Source organism: Alnus glutinosa, chromosome 7 (assembly GCF_958979055.1).
Source record: "Alnus glutinosa chromosome 7, dhAlnGlut1.1, whole genome shotgun sequence".
Taxonomy (NCBI): domain Eukaryota; kingdom Viridiplantae; phylum Streptophyta; class Magnoliopsida; order Fagales; family Betulaceae; genus Alnus; species Alnus glutinosa.
The window spans coordinates 8,675,124-8,684,429 of NC_084892.1; the positions used below are offsets into that span (position 1 = coordinate 8,675,124).

At 38.8% G+C, this 9,306-nt stretch overlaps 1 protein-coding gene across 1 annotated transcript; it reads right to left on the reverse strand.

Moving 5' to 3' along the window:
- Window positions 1–223: 223 nt before the first annotated feature.
- On the reverse strand, window positions 224–1,761 carry LOC133873211 (uncharacterized). Its single transcript, XM_062310944.1, has 3 exons — window positions 1,546–1,761; window positions 479–1,462; window positions 224–382 (listed from the first exon to the last, which is right to left on the reverse strand). The coding sequence occupies exons 1-3, from the start codon at window positions 1,759–1,761 to the stop codon at window positions 224–226; spliced, it is 1,359 nt and encodes a 452-aa protein (XP_062166928.1).
- Between the last annotated feature and the right edge of the window lie 7,545 nt (window positions 1,762–9,306).

Below are 9,306 nucleotides of genomic sequence, written 5' to 3' on the forward strand. Positions count from 1 at the left end.
AAGTTAAAGTCTTCTACACCAAATAGTAACTAACCCAGATTGTTTACACCATCATAAGTATTTCATATTACACTGACGGTGTGTTAATGTATCCAAAAAATTACAACTGGACAAAATTTAGGACTAGATCCATACTGAGTTGTACTCAGCTGTTGTGGTTGTGAACTTGTGGTTGTGAACTTGTGATTGTGTATCAACTTCAACTGGCTGTGACCCCCCTAGACTAGGACACCTCTGAATTCTTCCGGTATACCGAAGAGACTCGCCTTTGTCTCCGTCTTATCGGTTGGCTTTCGATTTGTGGGATGTCATCCGGTTGTTGACCAACCGTATTTGTAGATTTAGTTGTCCTAGGAGGTGACACTATCCCTGATGGCCCTCCCTACCACAAATTTAACAAACACATTAGTATATCAAAAGGTTAACAGTCAAACAGAATTTAAATTATGGTTATTCCACAAGTAAGAAACAAACTCACAACATCTGTCTTCGGCTTCTTAACCTTTTTCGGATACTTCTTCCTATTGGCATGCTCTGGTTCGCTGCAACCTCTAGCATTGAGGGATTTTTTACCACAGTTTCCACATTGCACATTGTATCCTTTGCGACATATTTTAATGCTCTCATCTGGTTTTTGCTCATAAGGTTCTCTTTTTCTCAGTTTTTTGGGCCTCCCGCGTTGTTTCCTTGGCTCAGGTGGATCTATGAGATCCACATCATGGTCAGCCGGCCAGTCATCTGGTCCAGGCATAGGATTAACCCCACAAGCATAGGCCTGTCTGAATGTATTCATAAGGTACCATTTACTCACATATTGCTCGGGTTTATGATGATTTAGGTATATGGCAGCAATTGCATGTGGGCATGGAATTCCATTTAGCTGCCACCTCCCACAACCACATGTACGTTGCTCAAGATCTACCACTCTGCGAGCCTCGTGGGTACTGTCGACCTCAAACTGCAGTTTGTTGCTCCAATGACATATATAGTTCCTTGAAGCTGACTTGTTTCTCTCCAATTTTTTCATAATCTTAGGACAAATAACATTTGTTGCAGTTACTGCTCCACCCCTTTTCTGATTGAACCGATTCATAATTTGCCGCCTTATTGTCTCAAAACAAGTCAGTATTGGTTGGTCTCTTGCTTCAAGTATCCATGCATTGAAGCTCTCCGCGACGTTATTTAACAAAACATCACTACAGCTGGTGGTTCGGAATGCATGCCTTGACCACAATTTTGGGTCAATTTTATCAATGTAATCACCTGCTTCACCATGCATACCTCTGATCACGGATAGGTAGTGCTTGAACTGAATTTCATTCGGTGCCCTAGCTGCACCCCACAATGCGACTTTGAATTCCTTCCCTTTGAATCCCTTGCCCTTTAAATTCGCATGCAAGTGCCGGACACAAAATCGATGCTCGATACCAGGCATTAGATCCTCCAAAGCATTGAGGAGTCCCTGTATTGACAAAAAAATACATGTTAAATAAAAGGTTAATATGTAAATGCACATATGACAGAGGCAGTGCATGCAGATCTGACCTTCTGTCGATCTGACATAAATGACAAAGGTAGTTCATGCAGATAATCAACATCTGCCAACAGATTTCGCAAGAACCATGTCCATGTATCTTTGGTCTCCGTCTCGCATACCGCATATGCAATAGGGTAAATATCATCATTACCATCTCGGGCAATGGCTGCATGCAATTGACCACCCCATTTCCCCTTCAAGAAACAAGCGTCCACACATATCATAGGTCTACATGCTGCCAAGAAGCCTTGTTTATGTAACGCCCCAAATTTGAACCAGCAAATTCGTAAGTAGAAACCTCCGGTTTCCACGTGACATTACTACATCAGAGATAACTTTCGCAGCGGAATATATTTTTATCTAACAGGCTTGGATTAAATAACACATTAGAGCTTTTAAATTAAATACCTCTAGATATTCATTAGAAAATTCTTATAATAAATACAAGGAAACAGGTGTCCATAATGACACAAAAGAATACATATAAATCATTAGCAATCTTGTCAACATAAAATGCTATAAACACAGAAGACTATAAACAAAATATAAACTATGCGTCCTTAGCTAAAAACCTCTTGAGCTCTGGTCTTTGTCTATTAACCTGCATTAACAGAATATATATATATAGAAACAAAAACACAAAACAACCAAAGTGAGTCCACTGTTTCCCATAATAAGGTGAATACTGATTTACTTAATAAATTCCTTAACATGCAGATATGGCTTTATAGCCACGCGTATAATGCAAATGTATTGGTTGTATGAATATGCATCGTAGTAACCATTTAGTTTGGTATTTTATGCTCATCTTTCTTCAGACTCTCGTGGTAGGTTATCTGAACCCGTTCATGTCCTTTGCCTCACACTTAAAGTCTTACCTGTTTTTACTGGAATCCTACGGTCCCAGCATTAATTATATATTAGGCCTTCGGACACCCCTGGGTCACTCTGAACCCCCTGGATCCACTGACTAGCCTTTCTTCCCCTTGCTACTACATCAGCTTGTTGATGGCTATTTCATCAGCCATCATATTATTATTAGACACAACATGCTATGCATGATCGGCCACATGCAATGAACAAATTAAATAAAACAATAAACACCATATTATGGAAAAATCCACCAGCTTCGTCCTCAGTAAGTATAGAAATACTTACAGCCAATTTATGCAGTCTCTCAAGTCATCATCTGAAAAATTATAGGTATATCCACACAAAGTGTTAACATCATCTTCTGCAATTCCTAATTCTATTTATAAAACCCCTTTTACAAATTATTATTATTAGTTCTAACATTTAAACCCATCTTCCGTCAAAAATACTAATATTTCTAATAACACCAAAATATCAATATCTCATATTATTCTACATATTATTCCACTCACCAATATTTAATTCACACACTCACATTATTTAATTCACATCATTCCACTCACATTATTTAATTCACACACTCACATTATTTAATTCATATTATTTCACATATTATTCCACTCACCAATATTTAATTTTTAACTTGAAAATCGTAATAACCAAAATATATTAAAAATATATCAACATACTATATATATATATATATATATATATATATATATATATATATAAATTATTTACAATAGTCGATTATATATATACATATATATATAGCCATCATTAAAATATACACACCTAATATTTAACAAAGCACCCACATGCCATTATCAAACATAAAATATTCTTTAATATATTATTCAATCACACACACACCTACGTTTAACAAAGCACCCACATACCATTATCAAACATAAAATATTCTTTAATGTATTATTATTATTAGTATTATTAGTTTTAGTACTTAAACTATTTTCTATAACAACTAATATTTTAATAAAACGAATTATTATATGTTATACTCATTTGGGTAACAGCATAGACGTGGGGGACATAAGCTGCCCAAGACAAGGAGAAAAGCATGTATATTCCTACTCTAACACGTGGACTACATTGAAACTATGCGAACCTTGTGATTGTTGCTATTCAGATGACTTCCTGGGTGTTGCGGCACCAATGCGCATAGGCCTGCTTGAACAATAAAAACCATTCATTCCAGTCAGGGCCTGATCTCACGTTGTCATCTCCAAACCTCACAAAACCAAAACCACTGAGCTTCCAAGCTCCACTTGAAGTAATAAGGACATTCTCAGGTGATGAAGCCCGATGAATAAGACGTGCATTACTATGGAGAAAGTCCAAGGGTTCAGCCATCTGGAGTAACCATGCTTAACCTCCATCAAACCCATTTCCATCCCCTTCAGCTCCTTAGGCACTTTGGCACGTTCTCGACATCCCCAGCGCGTTGGCCACCGACGCAAACAGCGGTTCCGTCACCTATGGCCATGGCATTCTTGTTCTCGTCTAGGACCTGCACCACGTGCAGTACACCAGGGTGCCGGCTGGGTTTCCACTAAAAACTTCCGATCGGGTCTTCTATTGCAGCTTCTGGGTCACGGCAGAACTGGGTTTGCACGGGTTCCGGTTCTCTCGCGGGTCACCCGGATCTCTCAATCTCTGCTCCTCTCTCCAGTTTCTCATCTTATCTCTCAACTCTCAACTCACTCTCCGATCTCTCACTGTTTCTCTTATCTCTCTGTCGGTGGTCACTTAGTCTCAGAAAAGAGAAGAAAGAAGGAAGGAGTACAGGGGAAGAAGGAAAGAAATAAAGAAATAAAAGAATAAAAGAAGGAGAGGTGCGTGATTTAACTGAAGAGACAATCAGTTATAAAGCATAAGTGTCGGCAAGAATAGTGTCGGCAATACTTAATGGAATACAGCGTAGGGAGGACGGCTGGTTAATAAAATAATCAACTTTTAAATAAATGAATTTAAACTCTGTCGGTGGGAGAGCGTGTCGGTAAGCATTTTATTAGAAAATGCATCGAATCACCTGCAGATATTATTGCAGATTTAGGTATTTTTACACTAGGTCTTTATTAATAATAATTTCACTAAAGTGTAATTTTAAACCCGTTTTGAGTCTAGTTTGTTTCATCGGTAATATTATTATCTCAATAATATTTAAACATAATAAATTTATAAACCAAATATATATATTGTACAGTAATATTACACGCAGTTATTATTTCACATTAATATTATTTATTAATATTATTATGCCAATCAGTCTACTGAATAATTCCGTCAGTTTATTTCATTTAGTCTTAAATTCTAGTTTATGACATTAATTGCATTACTAAAAATCTGGGGTGCTACAGTTTACATGCTGCCAACGAAACATACATTCGTTGGAAGAATCGTCCATCCCTCTAAATGAAGGCCGAGCTACCCGGATTCCATTTCAATATTGCACTCGCATACTCCCTGGTGTGCCTATACTGCTCACCATCTATTCCATCAAGAGTACTTAATGCCATCTTCTTGGCACGATGGCAACTCAACTTTGATAGCTCCACATTATAATCCCTCCGTATCATTTCCTGCAACGCTTTTGCCTTCAAGTCTCTCTGGTCCCGGATAAGATCCAGATATTGAGCTGCAGCCCACTTACTTGTTGCCCTCTTGTTTTGATAATGGCTGCCACAATTATGCACTGAAATGAAAGTTTTGATCTGAAAATATTTTTGGCAAGGAGACCAAGACGAATGAATTTTCCATCCACATTTCTTCTTGCAGTAGGCAGAAACCCGTTTTCTGTCGTTGTGCAGATATTTGTAATCAAATGAATTTTGCACCGCATATAATTGTAAAGCTCCCTTAAACTCAGTCGGGTTGGCAAACCGCAACCCTATAGCCAACTCCACTTTCTCACTAATGTCTTTCTTTTTCTTCCATTCCGGGTATCTCCTCCTCCTCCTAGGTTGTCCACGTGACCCTTCGCCCTCTTCGCCCTCTTCTTCCCCGCTGTCTAAACTGTCAAAGTTATCACTATCATATGACTGGTCATCCGGGTCATATGTGTCATCATTCCCATTGTTCGCTTGTGAATTTGTATCCCACGTGTGAAACCATTTATGCGAATCATCCATCACTTCGCGCACAACATCATCGGGGTTACCAACAAATATGTCTTCCTCCTCACCGTCAGTCACTTCAAAATCACTCAACTCGAAGTTTTCCTCTACATCAAATTGTTGTTGTGGCTCCTGAGTTTGCTGATGAGGGGCCTGGTGGGGTTGCTGCTGAGGTTGCTACTAAGGTTGCTGCTGAGGTGGTGGATCAACTACTGCTTCTGGCCCTTGCTGCTGTGACAAATTATCCTCATAACTCATCTCAACTTCGGAAGGAGACTGTAACAGCAACATTGGCTTCACCACCTCAATAGGAACGGGCTCATTCGGCACATCTGGTTCATGATTTACAAAGACATGTAGCTTCTTTTTGCCATTTAAAAGCCCTTTCAGCATAGTCTTGAAATCATTATCTGACAGAAGACCATGTATTTGCTCATTGCTCTCTTCATCATACTTGTAAAACAAATTAGGAAAATTGTTGTATGGATAGTCTAAGTATGTTTCCAATACACTTTTCAAGTGCCAAATGTTGAACCGGTCTGCATCCAAATCGGGTACTGTAAAAATATCTCCTCCAACATACGCCATCCGGTGGCCAGTCAGTGACCCATGGTGGTAGATAATCAGATCAAAAATTGGTTCATTCATCCCTGCATTAATTGTTGATAAGTGTTTACAAGTGTTGATAAGTGTTTACAATTGTTGATAAGTGCTCAATGCGTAGAATAGTGTTGATAAATGTTATATAAAACTTTCCAACAACAACTCCAATGTACCAAATGGCAATTATATAACTTTCCAACACCAATTCCAATGTACCAAACAACAATTACTTTATTCAAAGCATGACAAGTGTGTTGAGTGTGTTTCTTAGGGTAGAGAAAGCAACTACTCAGAAATTATGTTGAGTGTGTTTATTAGGGTAGAGAAAGCAACTACTCAGAAATAGTGCTGAGTGTGTTTATTACTTTATCAAAAGTCATTGTCTTTTGTGGACAAGGACATGGTTTTCCTGCGGGGACCCAGTCTCCCAAATGCAATAAATAAACAAAGATAAAGACATACATATGTGCAATAAACAAATACATGGACAATGACATGTTTCGGACAACAACCAGACGGAACTGGTTTGAAACACACAAAAAACGACAACAACATGTCCTAGGAGGCCCTACCCACACTTTTCCCAACAACCGACAATCAAACAAAACCTATATTTACCACAAACAAACTTCAACCAAGTACTTTTTCAAAAGATGGTGTGACTGAAACTACCTTTGAGAGTTCGATGTAGTGTCGCGGGTTCCACTGCAACTACCTTTGTTCTGGAAAATCACCTTCCAAACCACAATAGAGACCTTGTGGAACTAATATCCAGCCGAAAATTTGGCAAGTATGCAGATTTCGAACCCGAGGGTGTAGATTTGGGAGACTAGCCGAAAATTTGGCAAGTATGGAGACTGTCTGGGAGATTTGGGGGAGTGGCCGATGAAAATAGTGGAGATTTCGGAGAGTGTTTGAGAAATTTGGGAGAGTGGCCGATGGTTCTGCGATTTGGGGGGAAATGGCCGATGGTTCTGCAATTTGGGGGGAAATGGCCGATGAACGATGAACCCTAGTTTTGACCGATTTTCGCAATGTTCAAATTATGTTCGTAAACTCTGTCGGTCAATAAGTTTAACCCACGGTAATAAATTTTCGAAAGAAAACGGTGTTTAATTAAAACTTGTTTTAATTAGGAATATATGTGGCATGACAAACAAGAGATGGCAGTTACGTGGCAAATGATGTGGCCAGGACAACAAGTGTTGCGTTAATAAGGCACCATGTGGCAATGACGTGGCCGGACGTTAAATGTTGGATGGAAAATCTAACAGAGGTATCAACTGGGTTTTTACTCATAATTTAGGTATCATCTGTGATACAAAATAAAACTTAGGTACTAAATTTAAAAACAGTTAAAACTCAGGTACCCCTGGGGTATTTAACCCTAAATAATATAACAAACTCTATCATATTAAAGTTAATTTATTCAAAGTAGACCTGTTCAAAATTACTATGTGGTATAGCCGTGTACCGGGTAAACTAAGCTTGAAAATGCTTCTTATAAAACATACAGTTTATAAAACAATCCAACCTCATCCACCTAGTGTCCTTTGCCACATCAAACCATAAACATGCACAGATACACACACACCTAAATGGCTGGATAATCAACCTGTATTGCTGAAAAACTGAGATCATATCAATCACAGAGAAGCATTAGAATCTCCAATTTTTATTCTCATACACCACAAACAGTTAAAAAAAATTTTCAATTTTTATTCTCATACGCAATTTCCTCAGCTTCTTTTCTTGAAAAAGATTAACGAACATAAACACAAACAGTTAAAATGGAATTTAAACTCTATAAAAAAAAATTACTTTCTCATTACCCAGAAACTAAAAATCATAATAAACAAAAATTATTTCACATCATTAAACAAAAAGATTGTTCTTGTTTACCTGAACAAAAAGATGGAAGTTGTTAACAAAAATTTCCCCTTCCTCTGCTGTGGCCTGCGGCTGCGGGTGTGTCTATGCCGGACCGTGCGTGCGGGGAGGTGAGGGCGGGTGACTGGTGAGCCGGTGACAAGCGAGGCGACTGGCGGAGCCACGGAGTGATGTGGGCTTATTGGGCAGTGGGCAGTCTGGGGGGGCTGCGACGCAAGTAAGGTCAGGGAGTTAGAGAAGAGAGGTTAGAAGTTAGGGACTTAGGGTTAGGTTAGAAGTAAGAAACGTTTGTTTCTGCCGCTTTCTTCCTTTTTTTTTTTTAAAATATGCGGGGCGGGTGCGGGGCGGGGCGGGGACCCGAGAAAATTCAAGGGTCCCCCCCGCAACCCGCCCCGCACCGCGCGGGGGGGCCAAAAACAGCCCCAAAACCCGCACCATGGGTGCGGGTTTTGGGCTCTGCGGGGAGGGTTGGGGCGGTTTCTGCTGGGCGGGGCGGGTTTTGTGGGGATTTGCTCACTCCTAGTGTGCTTTGTTCAATGTTAATTATACTTGAAAAGTTGGATTTGAATGTCATTTCCACTTTCTAGTTTCTAATGATTGATTAGTCGTTAAGCAATTGTTTGTATAGAACAAACAAATGACGAGGTTCAAATTTTACCCTTCTAAATTTATGAATGAAAGGCTAAAAAATTATACATCTTCAAACAAGGTTGTGTTTGTCAATGCATCATTTTAAAGGATGCTTTTTATGTTTGGTTTGAACATGTGTTATAATGTGATATAAAAGTCTAAAATTATTTTTGTGTTTTTAAGAGCCCTTTGATAATGTTTTTATTTTGAGAGAGAGAGAGAGAGAGAGAGAGAGAGAGAGAGAAAGGGGCGGAGAAATCCTTCTACAAAATTAACATTTTACTGTCCAATCTTAAACTTGCACCAACACATTAACCAAAATGGTTTAGTGAATTCACTTCCTGAAGATTATCCGTCTTTGATCAAGCCTTTATGGTCCAATCACTTTAAAAGCATGTCTCTCTCTCTCTCTCTTTTTATTCGTTGTTTATACGCTGGAACTTCTGCCTGGGTAAAACGTAATTGAGACTAGAAAAGTGAGTATTTACCCCTTTTGACTCGAATAGTTTTTTTTCTTTTTATAACAAAAAAATATATAAATTATCCGATTGTTTCACCCTGCCGTTTTTAGTATTGAATAATGCAAAAAGCAATATTTTTTTATCTCAGACATGGAAATTTTAACCAACCCTTGAATAA